Source organism: Cnephaeus nilssonii (assembly GCF_951640355.1).
Source record: "Cnephaeus nilssonii genome assembly, chromosome: X".
In the NCBI taxonomy this organism is placed as follows: Eukaryota; Metazoa; Chordata; class Mammalia; order Chiroptera; family Vespertilionidae; genus Cnephaeus; species Cnephaeus nilssonii.
The window spans coordinates 10,393,421-10,414,954 of record NC_137071.1 but is presented as its reverse complement, the minus strand read 5'-3'; the positions used below and the strand labels follow the sequence as shown (position 1 = coordinate 10,414,954).

The window sequence follows — 21,534 nt, the reverse complement described above, 5'->3', positions numbered from 1 at the left end:
CAAGCACGTCATCAAAAATTATAAAATGAAGATATAACATATTTCTAATGTAACTACCTAAGATTTAATAAATGCTGGGTAATGACAATACATAAAATCTAGTAACACATTTCACAGAGCAGGAAAACCTCCCAGATATCCACGAACATGTCCTCATCATTTAGGGTTCAAAGTTTAAAAGACAGAATTTTTTTCTGGATACATTCTACTTAGGCCCCTGAAAAGCTGTAGATTAAAATGCTATGTACCACTTAGCTGTGGCTGACACACTAAAATGGACAATTGTAACAGTTCAGCAGATAGCGTTTTAACAAAAGTTAAGTATCCTAGAGATTTTTGTTGGGTTGGTTCTCTAAAGAAACATGCTTGGTTCACTTCTTGTATTCCATTTTTTAAGGCTTACGACTTTGAAAAGATACTGTTTAGATCCAAGCAATACCCAAATAATGAAAATGCATTAAAAATAAAGGTCCTCAGGGGAATATAGGCCTAACGCAGTAGGCGGTGCATGCTCAGTGCAGCCTCTACTGGCGCTGTACAGCTCTCTCGGGATGGCATACACCAGCAGTCCAGCTACCAGAGTCGGCAGGAATCCGTGCCTCTGTTCATCGTGGAATTGGATGGACAGTTAAAAGCTTTCTGGAATTCTTCAAAGTTGCTAATTGCACCATTGACCCTAAAAAAGATATTTAATGTCATTTAATTCTTATATATCAACAGGTTCTGATTAAAAGTGTAGCAGCATATTGTTAGAAGGGATGTTGCAGTAATCTAATCTCTGTATAGGGCAGATAAACTGAAGCCCCAAATGTTTAAGTAAACTTCCAAAAAAATTTAACAGAGCTGAGACTAGAACCAGCACCTCCTCAATACCAGGCAAACAATCCTATTCATCTTCCAAATATTTTCAAATTCCTATAAACTGTAGGATTTACAGTTCCAATATAATGAGTATAAGACTGTATAATCCTAAACCTTTACAAATGCCTATAAACTGTAGAATTTACCGATACTTAGCTTCTCTATTTTTTTACCTTTTTGGGGAAGGTATAACTGATATAAAGTGCACATGTCTTAAATGTAAAGCCCATAGTTGTTTTTTTTATGTGTATAACATACCCATGTTACTATCACTCAGATCAAAACATGAGATATTTCTAGCACCTAGACAGCTCCCTAGTGTGCCTTACCAGTAGCACCTCCAAGGATAGCGACTAGTCTGACTTCTATAGCCATAGATTAGTTTTACCTGTTTTTGAACTTCATATGAATGGAACCACACAGTAGGCACTCTTTTGTCACTGACTTCTTTTATTCAATACTTATGTCCATAAGATTCAACCATGTTGTTGCTATCACTATCTTTAAAGAACCCATTCATTCTACACAAACACTTTCTCTAAATTCCTATTATGTTCGAAGGCTCATATGTATCTAGAATCTGGTTCATGTAACAACAAACCAATGAATGGTGTCTAGTAGTTATTAGTGAGTAATGCTTTATTGGCATTAACTTCAAAATCTGGGGTTCTTGCAAGTTCCCCCAACTGCAGTAAAGGCTGCAGATTACTACTTAGCACTCTGGTTGTAACTGCCTTGGGGAAGTAGTATTTCCATTGTGTGATTTCTGCCGTACTCAAAATATACAGTTATTGCAAATATCACTAATAAGCCAGCAGAAAACTCCCTCTTCATTTATTTCTTACTCAACTGCATGTTCAAAGGGCTGACTTGAAGATTCAGCATTCTCAGTCACTGACTATTTCTTCCCTAATGACTTCTTTACCTATGAGCATCTGAATAAATATAATGGCCAATATCCAAAAAACATCCCCATAATCTCCTGTGTTTTAGTTGAGATGTGTAGGTAGGGATGGATATTTCATGGTGTGATTCATCCTGCATAAGTGTTAAAGATAGAATTTAGTTGATAATTAGTGAGTATGCTCTGCAAAATTATCAGCTAAAATCAAACATTATAGGCAACTAGTTAGTAAAAGGAAATTCGTTTCTAAGAACTTATCTGTTGAGTAATTAATCTACCGCATTTGTCAGAGGGCGCACATTTTAGTCCATTAGAGACTGTCAGCATTCTTGACAGTTTAGGCTAGTGGGGGAGAATTTCTAACACAGTGATTAGATTTTATGCTATTGGGTAATTTATAGTCAATTTCTGAAGCATGTTTAAGGCAAGGTTTTAGGAATAACATTTTAAAATATAGGAGAAATTTTAGATGATTTTCTTGCAATATGCTAATGTACTCATTTAAACATTAAATATAAAAATATACAGATATAATGTTCTAAGCAAAGAATGAATAAATATAGTTAAGGTTTCCTATATTTCCCATTATAATTCTTGTCCCCTACTATAGAAAATTTCCCTCAAACTATGCTAGACATCCAGCACAGGCCAAGTAATATTAAACTTAATTTTATTTTTACTTAATATTTTATACATTTTGACAATTAAATAAGATTGTTACTCATAATCCTTTTCCCTTCATATGTAAGCAAATGTTTCAAAATAACATTCAAACTAAAAGCCAAAATACAGAGCTTTTTACTCTAGATATGAATTATAATAGCTTAATATGACCATATATCTTCCTTTGTGTTCAGAGCTATTCAGAAAATGGGCACTCATTTATGTTTGTTGGTCGGCTGCATAAAGAACCAGATGCATTAAACAGTATATTCTATAACACAAAATAAACCAGAGCTCTCTGTGTTTTAAGGCACAGTACGTAAGATCACATCCTTGTCTAAGAAGAGACTTTTTGGGCCCATGCTTAGTTTCTATTTGGCCAGTATTTTTGCCTATAAAATGGAGATATCACAATTCACAATACAGGCTTTGGTTCAAATCACCTATTTGGTAAAGCGCTGAGAGGGCTGCATAGGGGAGGAGGAGGGGAGATGTACATTAAAAACTAGTGTTAAAAAAAAAAAAACTAGTGTCACCCATTCGCCCTTTTACCTAAACTCGGGAGGGCTGTGAGCACCAATTTGGACTTGTTCTCGGGCAGCTTCTGGTCTGTAGGAATTGCACCTGACCTAGAAGAGAAAAGCATACTGGTAATTACATTTCCATTCCAATTACACATTTTCTACTGCTTTAACTGCTCCATATTATACTGAAGAGTAATTTTAGACTCAATGGATGACAGTTTCAGTAAATCAGATAAAACCTTAATCTGTAGTAACATCTATTATTCTAATCCCTAGAGTAGGTTTTATCATTGTAAATAATTCTACAATTTGAGTAAATTAGGAAGGTTTCCAGACAAATGCTATAAATCAAGAGAACGCTATATATGCCCAGGAATCAACCAATGTATTCATTCAATTAATATCATGCTTGGAATAGCCCTTATCAAATGTAACCATATTTGAGTCAATAAAATGAATCAACCACCATTATTAAGCATAGTCATGAGAAGTCAGTTTTTTGCTTGCCCTACCTTAGGCCAGCCCTTGGATAGGAGGACACTTCTCCATCTCCTTTGAAGTTAGGCATGGCTATATCACTTGCTCTGACCAATGAACTAGGACCGTGGTCGGCAAACTGCGGCTCGCGAGCCACATGCGGCTCTTTGGCCCCTTGAGTGTGGCTCTTCCACAAAATACCACGGCCTGGGCGAGTCTATTTTGAAGAAGTGGCGTTAGAAGAAGTTGAAGTTAAAAAAATTTGGCTCTCCAAAGAAATTTCAATCGTTGTACTGTTGATATTTGGCTCTGTTGACTAATGAGTTTGCCGACCACTGAACTAGGAGAATTGACATATGGCACTTCCTAGAGAAGATTTAAAAACTGGCAGAAGTTTTAAGAGCCTTCAGAATAATTTAAGATGCTACACTAAGAACCAGTGCACATTTCCTCATATTTCTTTCCTACTCCTGTGGTGACCATGGAAGCACACGTCAAGATAAAGACTCTAAAACCCAGGTCCTTGAGTAATAACTATAAGCAGAGACCCATTAATGACCGATGTTGGACACAGATCATGAACAAGAAATAAACTTCCCTTGTTTAGTTTGTCCCTGTACCATAACCTACTTAATCCTGACTTGAAGCATGTCTTGAAACATGATATAGTCTTGAAGTATGAAAAGAACTAGGACACATGAATATGATTGGGGGGTGATTTAAAGTGGAGGAGAAAAGGGAAGCAAAGACATATTTGAGAAAAAATAAAAAGAGCAAGACACTCAGCGTGGCTGGACTGTGGTGCCTAATGGGCAGCAATGGGAGACCAGGGGTGATGGTGCCAGGTTTCTGAAATTCTGACCAATACCCTAAAGTGTTTAAACTATACCTAAACATCATTATGAGCAGGAAATGATAAAATCATATTTTAGAAAGATGTATCTGTCAGGGGCATATAGAAGGAAATTAGAAACTAGTTAGAAGATTATTTATGCATGGGCCCCAGGAAGGTTCCCAATGAATATCCACTAAATGAGTAGAAATGGGAATGGAAAGAAGTAGAAAGATAAGAAGATCTGAAGGGGGAAATTGGCAGGTCACAGGAACTATAGGGATATAGAAAGCAGGAAAGGCGGTATGATGCTATCACTTTTCATAAAGATAAACCATCAGTCTCTGTGGTTCTAAAGTTAACTTTGAAGATGTTTTTTCTAAAATGATTCCTTAATTTCCTCAGAAGCTAGGTACTGTGAAGTTGTTTCTAGCACTCCATATTTCTTATATTCTTACACTAGAGGCCCAGTGCACAAATGTCGTGCATGGCGGAGGGGGGGGTGGTCCCTCAGCCCGGCCTGCGCCCTCTTGCAGTCTGGGACCCCTTGGGGGATGTCGGCCTGCCAACTTAGGCCCATTCAGCAAATGGACATCCCCCGAGGGGCCTTAGCGCTGCCATGGGAGCTACGCTCGCCAGCCATGAGCTCAGCTTCTGGCTGAGCAGCGCTCCCTGTGGGGGCGCACTGACCACCAGGGGCAGCTCCTGTGTTGAGTGTCTGCCCTCTGGTGGTCAGTGTGCGTCATAGCGACCAGTCATTCTGCCATTTGGTAGATTTGCATATTAGCCTTTTATTATATAGGATTATTGTATAGTATTGTCTTTGCTTCCTATATCATTTAAGCGAATGCTAAAAACACATTATGGTTGTTACTGTTTTCCTAGGACTTTCTCAGGAGGGAAAATAACTTTGCTCCCTATAAGCAGACATATTTCAAGGTGCAAAATATTTAAAATCTCCTCACTCTGTCAGTAGGAAAAGCTTCAAGATAAATTTCTCATTAGTGATATAAAATGGTTTTCCATGTTTCCTAAATCTCTTTAGTTTAAAAAAATCAGATATGGTTTGGAATTTTATTTGGAGGCATTTCAAAAGTATGACTGTTAATGTTGCTATCAGTTTACTTCATTCATCTACAAGGAGCTGTTGTGAACTAGAATGTAACTAAGATGGACCTTAAGTTAGTAAGTAAGAACCTGAGTAAGAACTGATGGACCTTGCACCTTAGAGTAGGGGCCAGCAAACTTTTTCTGTAAAGGGAGAGATAGTAAATATTTTAGGTTTTGCTGACCATAAGATCTCTTTCAACTACTCAACTCTGCTGTTGTAGCATAAAACCAGGCATGGACAATACGTAAAAGAAAGTGCATGGCTGTTTTCCAATAAAATGGCACTTATAAAAACACACAGCAGGTCATATTTTGGTCCTAGTTTGCTAATCCCAGTTCTAGAAAGTTCTGACTATGTGTGTGTGTGCTTATTTTAGATATATGACCCAGTACTGACCTATAACCAAGTCTCCTTCATTGAACTGTGTTAGTCTTATACTTATCAAGTATCTTCAATATACCCAGCATCTTTGCTGGGTGCTATGGCGATACATAAGAAATGTAAGGATCCAGAAGATTAACTGTGAATTTAAACTAGAAGTCTTCAACATTTTGAGAACAGTTAAATATTCAACTACATGGTAATGAAGGTAAGTATAACAAAATTGGAGATTTATAAAAATGAGAACTGGAGTCCTTGTGGAAGTGTATGGATGGTGTGGAGGAGGTGGAACTTGACATGGATCCTGAAGGATAAATATGGGATTCAATAATCTGAGGGGGAGGAGAAGACAGAGGGTCACATTATAGAAGGAAAATCAAAATCAAAGCCAAAGAGACAGTAATGGGCATGGCATCATGGGGTGGAAGTGAGGCCACCTTCCCAGCAAAAGATGAGTCTTATGGAGCTGTGGGAATTAAGAGCTAGTGGGTAGAGTTGGATAAGACTGAGGAGAACTTTTAAGAAAGGTAACTGAAAGTGTTTGGCCTCAATGCGTTAGGACTTGGGAGCCACTGCAGTTCTTTAGCTGGTCAGTAATGAAATAAAAGTGGTATTTCAGTGGTATGTAAGACAGACAGTGTTGGAAAGATGCCAAAGTCTGGAAAACGTGCCATAAGGCTGATGGAATAATCCAGAGTAAAAAAGATCAAGGCCTAGCCTATAGATGATGAAATAGGGTAATGGGGAGAAAGAGAGGCTGAATCTGAAGAGCAGTTAAAAGAATGAAACATCTAGCTTTTGGGGCATATGTCATAAAAACAAGGATAGATAAATCAAATAAGACCTAAGAATCCAGATTTTCTAAGCAGGAAGACCCAAAGACTGGGGGTGTGTTAAAAGAAATGGGAAAACTTAAAAGAAAAGTCATTTTGTTCATGATTACACTTTTGCTGATATTGGGTCAGTAAATGATAATTTATTAAGAGCTGTTATGTCCAGCTTTTAGAAATAAAAGACCCCAGACAGGTGAGAGTCATTTAACCAGAGTTAACTGAAGGATACATGGGAATGCATGAACTTACTGAGAGAGAATACTGACTTAGGAACCAAAGGTTGTACTGATGAAAACTCTTGTCTAGTGTTGAGCATACAGATACACATCTGCCCACTTGAGGCCATGTGTCAGAACCTTCCACAATTCATCTCTGAGTTTTTGAGCATGAGGCCTACACATTTGTGACATAAACCACTAATATAGTTAATAGCAACGAATTAGCACTTGCTTCATTAGCCAAAGACTGGAACTCAGAATTGTGCCTTATTTAGTGCACTTCTTTCTATTTCTGCTCAGAGAGCCTATTAAACTCACAAAAGAGTTACATGACTCTTCTTGCCTTTATTGTTGTTGTTTTCAGCTCTAACAGTCATCATATATTCATTTGACAGTTGAGAACACCAATGAATGAGTCACTAGAAATGGTTATTAATAGTATCAAATAGTAACATTGAGAAGTCAGGCTATATTACACAAATACCAAGTGAGTTACCATAGTAACCCTTGATGATAAAAAAAAAAGCCAAAAAACTTTGATTCAATCAATTAATTATGTCTCATAGTTGGGGGACTGGATGAAAAAGGTGAAGGAATTAGGAAAGTACAAATTGGTGGTCGAAAAATAGTTCCAGGGATGTAAAGTACAGCACAGGGAATCCTATATAATAAAAATGTAGTATTCAAACTGTCCCCTTGACTGGGAGTTCGACCAGGGGGCAGGGCTGGCCCGGGAAAGGGAGGGAGGCCCAGGTCAGGGACTGCAGGGGCAGGAGACTGGGGGAAGGGAGGGAGTACCTGGCCGGCAGCCGGCAGCCGCTAGGGACCCTACCAGTGCACATTATTTCATACACTGGGCCTCTAGTATAGTGAATAATATTGTAATAACTATATGTGATCCATGTGGGTACTGGAAATATCATGGGCAAGGTTTGGTAAAGTATGTTATTATCTAATACTAGAGGCCCAGTGCATGATTTAATCATGCACCTGGTGCACCAGCTGGCTGGCTGTCCGCTGGTGCACCAAGCCTTCTGAAAGCCTCTGGCGTGGCGGAGGCTTTCGAAAGGCCTTGTGCCGGAGCAGACAGACAGCCAGCTCCCCCGCTTTGGCTTTTGATAGTGGGGGAGCTGGCTGTCTATCCGCTGGTGCACCAGGCCTTCCGAAAGCCTCCGGCGCAGCCATGGCACAGACACTGAGCTCGCGGTGCCAGTGGTGCCACGAGCTCAGCGTCCTGCTGGCCCAATCAGCTACCCCGGCCACCCTGAGTCCCGCCCCCTGCGCCTCCTGCTGGCCCAATCGTGGGCGTAGCGGAGTGATGGTAATTTACATATTACCATTTTATTATGTAGGATGCTGTACACCTGAAACTAAGAGAAAATAATACTGAATATAAAAATGCTTCCAATTAAAGTATAATCGACTAAAACTTTATGTCTCATAGAACACTTAAAAAATGAAATTTTCCCGGCTGGCATGGCTCAGGGGTGAGCGTGGACCTATGAACCAGGAGGTCACAGTTCAATTCCCAGTCAGGGCACATGCCCAGATTGTGGGCTAGATCCCCAGTGTGAGACATGCAGGAGGCAGCTGATCAATGATGCTCTTTCATCATTGATGTTCCTATCTCTCTCTCCCTCTCCCTTCCCCTCTGAAATCAATAAAAGTATTTTTTAAATGAAATTTACCCTGAAAACAAGCAGCAAGATAAAATTTCAGCTAAAATCAAAGTTATGCCATTAAACTTTTGTTCCAAACTTTTGATCAAGGAAGCAAGCCAAAGTCCCACATTTCATCTTTGATGTCCCTTCCTTGTTCTACTCACATGAGCATAACTCAGGAAGAAGAGCTGGTTATTGGTGAATGTGATACCTGGTAGCAGAGGCTCCTCAACTCCCTGCCTCTTGTCATTTATCCATTTCCTATAAGCCTGGTGAGAGAAGCAAAATGAATGATCCTCTGCAATGATGGCTTTTCTCTTTCCATCCAGTGCAGAGATAGTAAATATATCCTCTACCATGTGCAAAATGTATTTTGTCAAGGTTTCCTTTAAGAAAACAAACCTGGAAATGCAAATCAATGTTGTATGGCTTAACAGTGAGGCGGGTTCACCTGCAAAAAGACCTTACATTCAATAAATACCAAAGCAATAGGGCCAAAGTGTTCAATAACTACCCTCCCTGGGGGAAAAAATGTTCTTTCTCTTCCTACCAGGGAACAAACAAATCAAGCACAATGACAAAGCGTATGGAAATACATTTTGGGGTCAAAATACTGCCAATTTTTAAATTTTGCCAAGTAAGAGGGAAAACAATAATCTTCGATAACCATCATCTTGTAGAAATAAAATATATTTTAACTATAATAGAGGAAGGATTTAATCTTGGAATAACACCCTGGTCTTTACATTGAATGGATTTAGCTTTATGAAAATCTTTCCATATCACCCTTATGTTTCTTGTTTAACCACAAATCAGTGGATGATGAAAGCATTATTATGGATTCTTACCTGGCCCACTATATGAGAACCACTAGCCTCTGGTCATAATATATAAGTTTGATAGTTTAAGAGAAAATTATAAGGAAGGAAAACTCATATGAACCTAGCCCCCAGGAGATTTCTGTAGCCTGCTTTGATATTATTATATATCTTTTATTATGTATCTGAAAACTAGCTTTTAAATACATGATTCTTAATAATAAATATTATTGTTTAGGAAGTAACTTTACACCCTAAAAAGGAAAAAAAGAAATGTAGCTCTATTCATATAATAGAGTATAATACAGTCAATGGGGCAATATATTTCTACTTACAGAAATTCACAGAATTTACAGAAATCTAATTCCTCAAGAACATGACTATGCTGTAAATTGAGATGTACCCATACGGTGTTTTAGAGCTTAATTTAAAAAATCACAGCAAATGTTGCAGTACATACCCTAAAAGCTTCCCGCAGACCTCCATTATCGGCAATATTTTCTCCCAGGGTCCTCTTCCCTTTTACCTAATAAGAAGAAAAGGAAAAAAGAGTGTTTCACAGTCAACTATCATTCAGCAAGAGGCATAAATATGATAGCAATAAAAAGTGCCATATTTTAAAGAGAAAATTACATTCAATAAGTCAGAAGTAGTCATAATATATTTTGAGATAGAAAACTAACCCCAGCAAGGTGCTCCTGAATATAATAATTTCTATTTTATTATGCAACACATTTCTTTCTCACCAACCTCTTTATTCTCACCCATTTAACCAGCTCCAATAAAATGTTAAAAAATATTCTCAGTGACTCTAGTTTAAATGGGGAAAAATAAAAATGTCAATATACAGATTACTTTATCTGATTAACTCACTTAATGTATTTTTTTCAGTGTGTTCATGTTTCCAAAAATTTACCATCACATAGGAACAAGAGTTTCAGACCAACCATCACCAGTTCACCTTCACCAATTTCCAAGAAAAATTAAAAGGAGAGTAGTTTTCATGGGGAACAAAGGTCAAGGCTTGCAATATGTATAACTAGCCAAGCATGGTGAAGAAATTCTTCTAAACATTTGAAGATTATTCCTTAAACCCTTTTATAGGCTATGACAAAGAACAATCTAAACCAATACAGCCCACAAGCCAAAATCCAACCTGCTGCTGTGTTTGTACAGGCTGCAAGGTAAGACTGGATTTTACATTGTTCAGTCTTTGGGGAGGAGGGATAGAAGAAAGCTATATCATAATATTTTGGGGTATGTGAAAATTATGTGAAGTTCAAATTTCAGTGTCCATAATTCAAGTTTTATTCGCACACAGCCATGTACATGCCTATTCATGTACATGTTGTCTGTGGCTGTTCTATCACTACTGTGGCAGGGTTGAGTTATTGCAACAGAGAACTTATAGCCCACAAAGCCTAAATTATTTACCAATTGGTCCTTTACAAAACAAAAGTTTGCCCATCCCTGCATAGGAGGCAGAATAATGTTCCCTGCCAAAAGATGCCTATGTCTAATCCCTGGAATCTGTGAAAATGTTACCTGATGTGACAAAGGAAATTTTTAAAATATGATTACTGTATTTTCCAGCGTATAAGACGACTTTTTAACCCAGGAAAATCTTCTCAAAAGTCGGGGGTCGTCTTATACGCTGGGTGTCATCTTATAGGGCGGATATATCCCAAACTCTATATTTTAACTGGAAAAGTTGGGGGTCGTCTTATACACCCAGTCGTCTTATACGCCAGAAAATACGATAAGGTAAGGATATTGATATGGAGATATTAGCCTGCATTGTTCAAGTAGGTCTAATGCTATATAATAAAAGCCTAATATGCAAATCAACTGAACAGCGGAACAACCGGTCAGCGGGGGGGAGGGGGGATGGCGAGCGGGCAGTGCCAGGCCAGCCAAGGTGGGTGCCAGCGGGCAGAGGGAGGGGACAGCGATCAGTAGGCAGCGGCAGCTACAGGGCAATGGGGGGGTGGGGCTGGGTGCTTGCCAGCCAGTGCTGTCCCCCAATCAGCCCCGCCAGTCAGCAGGCCTAAGCTGTCAGTCAGACATCCCCTGAGGGCTCCCAGACTGCAAGAGGGCGCAGGAAGGGCTGAGGGACGCCCCCCCCCCCCACCGAGTGCACAAATTTTCATGCACCAGGCCTCTAGTGTAATTATAAGGGTCCTTTTCAAATAAGAGAAAAAAGAAGTCAGGAGAGTGAGTGTCTCAGAGTGATGCAATGTGAAAAGACTCAACCCGGCATTGCTGGTGCTGAAGAAGGAAAGGGCCATGAGCCAAGGAATGTGGGAAGCCTGTAAAAGCTAGAAAAGGCAAGGAAACAGATTCTTCCCTAGAGCAGCTAGAAAATAAAGCAGTCCTAGTGAGACCTGAGTCAGACATACAGAACTGTATAATAATAAAGTTGTGTTATTTCAAGTCACAAAGTTTGTGGTGATTTGCTATAGTAGCAACAGGAAACAATACACCCTGTTCTAAACCTGCAAGCCATGGATCCTATCAACTCTTTATTTTCATGCTAGCCCAATCACCCAAGTATCAGGCAATACAAACGAATGAAAACAAGTCTTCAGATAACATTGATCTCTATAATCACCCAGGACTTTCCCAGCTTCAGTCTCAAAAAGTTACCACTCCAGCTTTACATATTATCTTACACCACAAACAAAAATTAACTCAAAAATGGATTAAAGACTTAAACACCTAAAACCATAAAACTCCTAGAAGAAAACAGGCAGTGCGAGCCCCTTAACAGTGGTGTTTTTTTTTAATCTGACACCAAAAGCAAAAGCAAAAATGAACAAGTGGGACTACATCAAACTAAAATGCTTCTGCACAGCAAAGGAAACCATCAACAAAATTAAAAGGAAACCTACTGAAGGGGAGAAAATAATTGTACTAGTAAATCATTTATCAGATAAAGGGCTAATATATAAAATATACAAAGAACTCATACAACTCAATAGCAAAAAAAAATTCAATTTTTAAAAATGGACAGAGGAGCCAAAACCGGTTTGGCTCAGTGGATAGAGAGTCAGCTTGTGGACTGAAAGGTCCCAGGTTCGATTCCAGTCAAGGGCATGTATCTTGGTTGCGGGCACATCCCCAGTAGGGGGTGTGCAGGAGGCAGCTGATCGATGTTTCTCTCTCATCGATGTTTCTAGCTCTCTATCCCTCTTCCTTCCTCTCTGTAAAGAATCAATAAAATATATTTTTTAAAAATTAAAAAATAAAAATAAAAATGGACAGAGGATCTGAATAGACTTTTTTCCAAAGAAGACATATAGATGGCCAATAGGTACATGAAAAGATGCTGAACATCATTAATCATGAGAAAAATCCAAATCAAAACCACAATGAGATATCAGCTCACAGCTGTTAGAATAGCTACTATTAAAAAGAAAAGAAATAACAAGTGTTGGCTAGGCGTATAGAAGGAACCCCTGTATACTTTTGGTGGGAATGTAATTAATGAAACTACTATGGAAAATGGTATGAAAGCTCCTCCAAAAAATTAAAAATAGAATTACCATATGATCCAACAATTCCACTTCTGGGAATGTATCCAAAGAAAATGAAAACACTAATTCAAAAAGATATATACACCCCCATATTCACTGCAGTAGAAACAATCTAAATGACCATTAATGATAGATGCATAGATAAATAAGATTTGAAACACCCCCCCACACACACAATATGGAATACCACTCAGCCATAAAAAATAATGAAATCTTGACATTTAAGACAACATGGATGGACAATAGATGGTATTATGCTACGTGAAATAAGTCAGACAGAGAAAGATAAATACCATATGATCTCACTTATATGTGGAATTAAAAAACAAAACAAAAATGAAACTGAATTCATAAAGAGAACAGAGTGGTGGTTGTTAGAGGCAGAGGGTGGGGGTAGAGGAAATGAGTGAACTTGTTTTTGTTTTGTTTTCAATTTAAATAAACTGAATTAAAATTATTTTTTGTTAGTCCTCACCCGAGAATATTTTTCCATTGGTTTTTAGAGGAAGTGGAAGGGAGGAAGAGATACAGTGAAACATCAGTGTGAGAGAGACACATTGATTGGTTGCTTCCTGCACACTCCGACTGATGTTAGGGATCGAGCCTGCAACTGGGGTACATGCCCTTGACAGGAATCGAACCCGTCACCCTTCAGTCAGCAGGCCGATGCTCTATCCACTGAGCCAAACCAATCAGGGCTGAATTAAAAATTTTTAAGAGAAAAAAATAAATAAGGCTACTGATTCTCTCAGCAGAGCTTCCTTGACAGTACTGCTATTCTACCGTGAAGAAATAGTTTAGCTGGGCTCTTTATAATTTTGACTACTGGTTAGGGTGGGAGCATACCTTGGACATTTTTCATGGAAATATTTGAGCAAGAATTGTTGGAAAACTACATAATTTCATCTAGTCATTACAGGAGATGGACAGCTTATTTATAAGGTTGCTGTTCTTTGTTTCAGTATAAAAAAAGCAGTGGAGCATCAGAGAAATACAAATTAAAACTACAACAAGACATCGCCTCACACCTGTCAGAATGGCTACTATCAACAAACATGGGTAGAAGAGGTTGTGGAGAAAAGGGAACCCTCATGCACATTTGGGGGGAGTGCAAATTGGTGCAGCCACTGTTGAAAGCAGTATGAAGTTTCCTCAAAAAATTAAAAATGGAACGGCCTTATGACCCAGATATTCCACTCTGGGAATACATCCAAAGAAGCCCAAAACACTAATTTGGAAGAATATATGCATCACTATGTTCAATGCAGCATTATTTACAATAGCTAAATTCTGGAAGCAGCCCAAGTGTCCATCGGTAGATGAGTGGATAAAAGAGTTACGGTACATTTATACAATGGATTACTATGCAGCTATAAAAAAAGTAAGAAAATCTTACCATTTGCAACAATAGATGGTATTATGCTACGTGAAATAAGTCAGAGTGAAATAAGTCAGACAGAGAAAGATAAATACCATATGATCTCACTTATATGTGGAATTAAAAAACAGAACAAAAATGAAACTGAATTCATAAAGAGAACAGAGTGGTGGTTGTTAGCATGGGTGGATCTGGAGAATATTATACTAAGTGAATTAAACCAGTCAGAGAAAGATAAGTACCATATGATTTCACTTATACGTGGAATCTAATGAACAAAATGAACTAATAAACAAAATAGCAACAGACTCATAGATAGAGAACAGACTGACAGCTGTCAGAGGGGAGGAGGGAGGGGGCTGGGTGAGAAGGGTGAAGGGATTAAGCTAAGAAAAAAGAGACTCATGAACACAGGCAACAGTATGGTGATTGCCAAAGAGAAGGGTAGGGGAGGTAAACGGTAAAGAGGGAGTTAAGTGGTAATGGAAGGAGACACCACTTGGGGCAATAAACACACAATACAATAAACAGATTATGCATTACAGAATTGTATACCTGAAAACCAGTATAATTTTATTAACCAATGTCACCTCAATAAATTAAATTTTTTTAAAATGTTATGGGTGACTAGCTATCTTGTTCAGGACCAAAAGTTGGAATTTGTCCCTTGCCATCCTGTGGCAACCCGATGGCTATAAAGTAAATCCATGCTTCTTAAAGTTAACACCTAAAATCCCTTGTACTACTAGACACTTGGACTTTAACTACTCCCCAAAACACAGCACATCTTGACACAACCTTCTTCCCCAAATGTGAGTGAACTGGAAAAATAAAAGAATTTGTATTCCTAAAAATTCCCCAGGGGAGAATGAAGCTGTTGGCCTGGGAACCACACTTTGAGCACCAATGGTCTAAAGCAAGCTAACATCCAAACGAGAAAAAATCCACAATATGTCCCCTTCACCACTGTCATACTCACATTTAAGCCAGCTTTCTTCCAGTAATAGTTGCTATACTGGTTAACCATGCACTTTGTTTTTTCCTTAAACTTTTCTTCGGAGTCTAGAGACCACCAAGGATCCAGGTTTCCATTTTTATCATATTTTCTACCTAGCAAAAAGGCAAGTTAGAATATATTTGTATTATTTATGGAAACTAATTTCTTCATCTTCCCTATCCCTCATTTCAACAAGTCTTGAAAAGGAAGTCCCAAGCAACAGGGACTACTCCTGGGAGCTGCTCCCACCTTCTCCCCAGTGTTAAAGGTTCATTGTAAAAGAGGAAAAAGGAGAAAGAGGTTTGAGGAAGTTCTTTCCTTCGAAGCAACACAGAGCATTTTAATAAGATTCATCAGCTTATGGCACGCACCATTCTTAACCAATCTTGGATTCTCTGTAGTCACCTAATCTGACCCAAAATCTTCTCTGGATTATGAAATTAAATGGCTTCATTCAGAAAGCCCGTGGAGGGAGTCGGAATAAACATACCAGTGAAATTCCAAATGATCCATAGGAACAGCCCTAATGTGTCATTCACACCCTGCAACCACAGCCCCTGACTCAACCCTATAGGAACGTGTTTCCTCCAAGTTGCCAGGAACTGAGAGACACATAAAACCTGTGTTATGAATCATTCCACAGCCATCAGTGTGGATGGAAGGCCCATCTGTCCTGCTATGACAGGAAGGTTGCTCTAAAAAGAGAACTTGGAACAAGAATGGAAATCTCCAAAACATAATGGGAAATGTTTTTGTATTTTTTCTACAGGCTCACTCTTCACTTTCTCTATACCCTTCAAAAATGTTTGAGTGTATCTGAACTATCTTCTGTACTCACTCAAGATTACTATTGGTTTACTTTAGTTGTTGTTGTTGCTAATCCTCATCCCAGGATACTTTTTCCATTGATTCTTTTAGAGAGAATGGAAGGGAGGGGGAAAGAGAGAGAGAGAGAGAGAGAGAGAGAGAGAGAGAGAGAGAGAGAAACATTGATGTGAGAGAGACACATTGATTGGTTGCCTCCCACACGCACCCCGACTGGCACTGGGGCATCGAGCCTGCAACCGAGGTATGTGCCTTTGACCAGAATCGAACCCATGACCCTTCAGTCTGCAGGCCAATGTTCTAACCACTGAACAACCCGGCTAGGGCTAGTTTAAACTTAATTATGCAGAGAACTCTTTGTTGGGCATAAAAGAAAGCTCCCTAACCAAAGATGTTAGTTGCTCCGGCTGATGTGGCTCAATGGTTGAGCATCAACCTATGAACCAGGAGGTCACAGTTTGATTCCTGGTCAGGGCACATGCCTAGGTTGCAGGCTCCATCCCCCAGTAGGGGTTGTGCAGGAGACAGCTGATCAATGATGCTCTCTCATCATCCATGTGTCTATCTCTCTCTCCCTCTTCCTTCTTCTCTGAAATCAATAATATATATATATATATATATATATATATATATATATATATATATATATATATAGATGTTAATTGGAATAATATGAAGCTCTTCAATAAGGCTAGATGCCACTACCACCCTCTCTGGAAGAGTATGGAGTCACCGTCCTCCAACCACTAACCAACCAATTATAAAATAGATACTGGGCATGTCATTATATGTACAATGTACTGTTCTAAGTACTGATTACAGAGTGAAATTGCCATCATTAGATTTTGTCCTTTGAGAGACAATCCTGAAGGCATCTAGAAGATTCTGAGGAAGAATTGTACTTAAATTTCCTAGGAAGAAAGACCCAGAACCAAGAGGCCAATACTGGCTTTTGTTTCTTATCTTAGCCTATCCTCTCAGATAAACCAAGCATGCAAAGCTAGAAAGTATTGCTCTGGGTATTCAGATGACTACAAGGCAGCTATATTTTAACAGGGAGGAAAGACCAGGAGAGCACAAAGCCTATGTGACTAAGGAAGGGCTAATGGGAACACAGGAAGAATTGTCCAGAAGGAAAAGAACCAAAATGGTCTCTGGCCCTGGGTAGGCACCCAGTAAAGGATGTTGGAGATATCACAGACATGAAAGAAAGAGGTCCCTCTATTAAACAGTGCCTTGAGCCAGCCGGGTTCTTGGGTCTACATGGAAATCTTGGTGTGGATGTAGATGTAATCATAATTTACTGCTAATTCATAACTTTTGGAGATTTCATATGGCTTTCCAATAATACTCCAAACATAAAGGAGAAAGAAGTGCTGTCTAAAAATGGTAACTCCCAAGGAGTGATCATTTCTTTAGTTTATGCCATATTCTGCTCTTTTCTTTTGCTTAAATGTCTTCAGGATATATAGCATATTCTATATTATGCATTATTAGGGAAGCATAGCCTTTTTAAAATTCTGAATATATGCCAGCATAGAGAAAAACAGAGATTGAGCATTGCATAATCCTTGAAACGGTATAAAGGAACCAGTCAGCCAAGCTCCAGATTCCTAACTCACTGAGTCCTCATTTGGCAGCATGTATAATCATCCTCAGAGCAGAGCTCACACCTCCAGGGAGAGCATCTCAAGATGGTGAATAAAGAAATGACAAAGGGAAGAAGCTATAAAGGAATTCCTATAATTATTGTGGCAGCTACAACAATTGTGATCTAAATGCACAACTAACTTCATTGAAATGACAAAGTCATTTTTTCATCATTCTATCCCATTGCAATGGGAACAATTATTTATTTATTGCAAGCTATCTCTGCAAGACATGGGGAAAAGTTTTCAATCAGCAATCATACTATATTGGATAATCGTCAATCTATGATGATGCCACTATGCAAAAATAATAGCGACAATTACCATCCACATAGTCAACATTATCATAAAAGCAGCAGCTTATACAATGAACCAGTACTTACCATTATTATCAAATCCATGTGTAAATTCGTGTCCGACAATTACTCCTATAGCACCATAACTCAGAGATCTACAACATAAATATATAATTTGGAGAAAATTACAAGCATGAATCTAAGAGCATAATCCTTTTTTTTTTCAATGAAAAGCAAAGATAATTTGTTTTCTAGTACCCATGTTAATAATAATCACAAAATTGTAAAAAAAAATCTAAATGTGCCCTTCTCATTAAAATGGACAAAGAATATATAAATTCTAACATTATCATTATGACCATATATGGGCCTTATTTTTCCTATGCTATAAAATTAGGAGTGTGAAAGAAATGATTTCTAAAGTCCCTTCCAGCCCTAAGATTTTTATTATTCTATATCAGCTCTAGCTGTAGTTCATATTTATAAACACCCAAAGCAGTAGCAGGGTTTGAAAAGATCCCGTCAGTCAACATACCATTTATTTTTTATCTGAGAACCTGTTGAAAAATCGCTACAGACTTAGAAGTTAAATTGTTTTTCAAATGTAGTCATAAAAAAGGAATAGAGCAGAGATTAAAAGGGATCAGCCTGCTGTCAAGGTAGTCACGTTTCTCTGCTTTTGTGACAGACACGCTCACAACTGAATGACAAAGACTGTGAAGCCTTAACCAGATTTGGAAAAGCCATCTTATCATTTCTCTTCACCTCTGAAGATGCATGTGGTAGATTACCTACAAGGGTGACCACTGACAATTCCACACAGCCTGAATGCATGTGCCACCTCCTCCCATCAAGAGGCAACGACTTCCTTTCCCTTAAATCTGGATAGGCCTCCAGATTTGCTATGCTCAACAGAAGGCACAGAAGGGGCCGGATGTGGCTTCTGGACCTAGGCTTTGACAGGCCTTAATGCTTGAAAATGTCCTGCCTTGGCAGTCAACTTCCATGTAAAGAAGGTAGACTAATCAGCTGGACACAAAGAGGCCAAGTGAAGCAAGCAAGAGACACCAAAAGTTGTCAGACTTCTAAAGGAAGAGACGTAGCTAGGCCCCAGCCTTTCAAGGCAGCCCAACTGGGACAGCAGACATGTGAGCAGTCATCTTAGATCCCCTGGTCCCAGTCAAGTTGCCAGCCAACAAACACCACACAGAACAGAGACAAGCATCTCGGCTGAATCTTGCCCGAACTGTGGCTTCATGTGCCAGTAGTGGTTGTTCAGTGGTGCTTTGTTACATGGCAATATAACTGAAACAAGCATGTTAATGATATATGAAGTATTCAATAAGGGGGCTTCCACTCATGTGTGTCTGGGATCTTCTCTCTCAGCTTTAAGTTCTATGAAGGTCAAACCCTTATCTATTGATTGCTGCTAAATTCTCTGTACCTAGTACACAGTATGAAAGTAACAACGATTTAACTAATAGATTAACGTTACCGTTTCATGCAAGTGACAGATTGATATGTACCTTATTTTAGTTATTTAATGTATGGATAAGGATTATAAACAACTTAAAATCCTTGTTATGAGGATACTTCCTGAGATTTGCAATTATGCTAAAAATACCAGTATTTCACAGTTGCTTCCTGACATGCAACATCAAAGTAACCCGGCAAATAGACAGGACCAGTAAGTGGAAGGAACGAGAATTTTTGAAGCAACATGTTATTACAGGACATAATAATCCTTAACATGCTAATTGTTTGTCTCAACTATACCCAAGGAAGTGCTGCAAGATTTAATTTTTCCCCTTGGTGGCAATTCTTTCCTTTGTTATTTCTTTCCTGCAAGGTAATTTGCATTTGAAAAAATGCTTCCTACTGTTCTCCCATCACTGCAAACCTTCATTAAAGAAGTAAGAGTGAAATTATGCATTTCAATCATAGAGCTATCATAGCAGTGTGGGACAAACTTGTAATTTTACATAGTGCTAATTTTTGCAGCAGTAGCTATCACTGTGCAGCCTGTAACATTTCGTTTTTCCAGACCTCTCAGCCCTGACAATCATATTCGATTCTCTACAAGCCTTGGTCAGTGCTGTTGAATTTAAGAGATGAACAATGGACATTTACCGGAACTGTTCTACAATAAATATCCCTTCAGAGAGACTGCTCCAATAAGCTTCCTACTTGCAAAGGGTAATAGAGAATTCAGAAAATGATTGAATCATTGTAAGTTCTGATTCTCGGCCAAATAATTGCAATCCTTTGGACAAGAGACAAAGAAGTAATTTTACATGACTAAGCCTTACAATGATAATGGTTCATAATACTAAATTCACATATTCCACGTTATCAATGGACATTATTTAAATTAGCATATAGTAAAAATAAATAAATAAATAAACAAATAAGTAAAACTATGCCTTTTAACAATACGACTGGCTGGCCAGAAAAAGAAGACTCCTGCAGAGAAAAATCTAGCCTTCCAAAAATAAAATGGGAAAGATGAAATGTTTCCACCTACTCAGTTTCTCTTTTGTTCTTACTACCCAATGGACTTAACAAATGCACAGGATTTGCTGTCAACAGGGAATCAATCATACTGCTGTCTGGAGCAACCATTATCTCAAGCGGTCATCAAGTAAGGGCTACTCTATGCCTGAAATGTAAATTCATAAAAATCTCAGAGTTAGAAGTGTCTAAGGTCATCTAGTTCTACTCCTTAGCTGAAGCAGGGCCCCCCACCCCTCTACAAAAAAAAAAACACAGTTCAAAAGGTCCTAAGACTTCTCCTTGGGCACTTTCAATCACCAGGAGCTCGCCCCCTTCTGAGGTGGCCCATTCTCTCATCAGTGGTTGTAAATAAAACAGATCTCGCCCTGGCCGCTTTGGCTCAGTGGATAGAGCCTCGGCCTGAGGACTGAAGGGTCCCAGGTTCGATTCTGGTCAAGGGCATATGCAGGGGTTTCAGGCTCGATCCCCAGTTGGAGGGCATGCAGGAGGCAGCTGATCAATGATTCTCTCTCATCATTGATGTTTCTATCTCTCTCTCCCTTTCCCTTCCTCTCTGAAATCAATAAAAAAATATATTTATAAAAAATAAAAATAAAATAAAACAGGTCTCCCTATTGTTAAAATGGAATCTCTTTCCTATGTCTTACTAGTATATCCATTGGTCTAGTTCAATCTCTCGCTGAACACCCTCTGACATCCCCCCCAAATATAGTAAATCATTCTGCCATCTTAACTTTCTTTCAAAAAATATGAAGTTATGAGGTTCTTCCTCAAATGCTCTCTTCTCAAGTTCTTTCAACTATTTTTCTTCAGTCATGAACCTACACCAACATTTCCCAAAACATAGAAAAAGAGGGATTTTAGGAACCTCTAGGTTAAACACATTTAAATAAGTTTCTTTCTCATCTGCCTGAGGACTGGGGGGGAGGGGGTCCCAGGTTCAATTCCAGTCAAGGTCACATACCTTGGTTGCAGGCTCCTCCCAGGCCTGGGCTCTGGTTGGGGCTCATGCAGGAGACAACCAATCGATGTGTTTCTCTCACATCAATGTTTCTC

At 38.9% G+C, this 21,534-nt stretch overlaps 1 protein-coding gene across 2 annotated transcripts in view; it reads right to left on the bottom strand.

The window, feature by feature from the left end:
• Positions 1–218: 218 nt before the first annotated feature.
• The window catches only part of PHEX (phosphate regulating endopeptidase X-linked), a gene marked incomplete at both ends in the record, with an annotated part of 195,990 nt that continues 174,674 nt past the window's right edge, over positions 219–21,534 (bottom strand). Inside the window, 6 exons of one of the 2 annotated variants that reach the window (XM_079764383.1) lie at positions 219–676; positions 2,981–3,057; positions 8,630–8,734; positions 9,744–9,809; positions 15,177–15,303; positions 18,048–18,119. In XM_079764383.1, the coding sequence (XP_079620509.1) occupies positions 574–676; positions 2,981–3,057; positions 8,630–8,734; positions 9,744–9,809; positions 15,177–15,303; positions 18,048–18,119 (550 nt within the window). The remainder of the gene's footprint in view (positions 677–2,980; positions 3,058–8,629; positions 8,735–9,743; positions 9,810–15,176; positions 15,304–18,047; positions 18,120–21,534) is intronic. The other variant, XM_079764384.1, reaches the window with a different exon arrangement.